At 64.3% G+C, this 255-nt stretch overlaps 1 protein-coding gene across 1 annotated transcript in view; it reads right to left on the bottom strand.

Moving 5' to 3' along the window:
• The window catches only part of LOC108788406 (aflatoxin B1 aldehyde reductase member 2-like), an 11,828-nt gene that overhangs the window by 6,478 nt on the left and 5,095 nt on the right, over positions 1-255 (bottom strand). Inside the window, exon 3 of the mRNA XM_018558165.1 lies at positions 1-178. This exon is cut by the window's left edge and continues 5 nt beyond it. Within this exon, the coding sequence (XP_018413667.1) occupies positions 1-178 (178 nt within the window). The remainder of the gene's footprint in view (positions 179-255) is intronic.

Here is a 255-nt window from a genome sequence, read left to right as displayed (position 1 = left end):
AGCTGCTGGCAGGCCGCCAGGGTCTCCTCTACGGGGGTCTGGTGGTCGGGGGCGTGCAGGTAGAAGAGGTGGACGCTGGAGGTCTGCAGGCGCTGGAGGGAGGTCTCCAGTTGCTGGCGCACGCTCGGCGCTCGCAGCGTCTTCCCCTCCCACGGATTGGCCTTCGTGGCCATCTTCACTGCCGCGGAAAAGAAGAGACGACATGTAAAGATCATCAGAACCAGGGGCCATCGGAGCCCCTCACTGGATGACAGC

Source organism: Nanorana parkeri, unplaced genomic scaffold (genome assembly GCF_000935625.1).
Source record: "Nanorana parkeri isolate BGI_ZX_2015 unplaced genomic scaffold, ASM93562v1 scaffold323, whole genome shotgun sequence".
Classification (NCBI taxonomy): domain Eukaryota; kingdom Metazoa; phylum Chordata; class Amphibia; order Anura; family Dicroglossidae; genus Nanorana; species Nanorana parkeri.
Note: the sequence above shows the minus strand (reverse complement) of the source record. Positions and strands in the feature narration are given on the sequence as shown.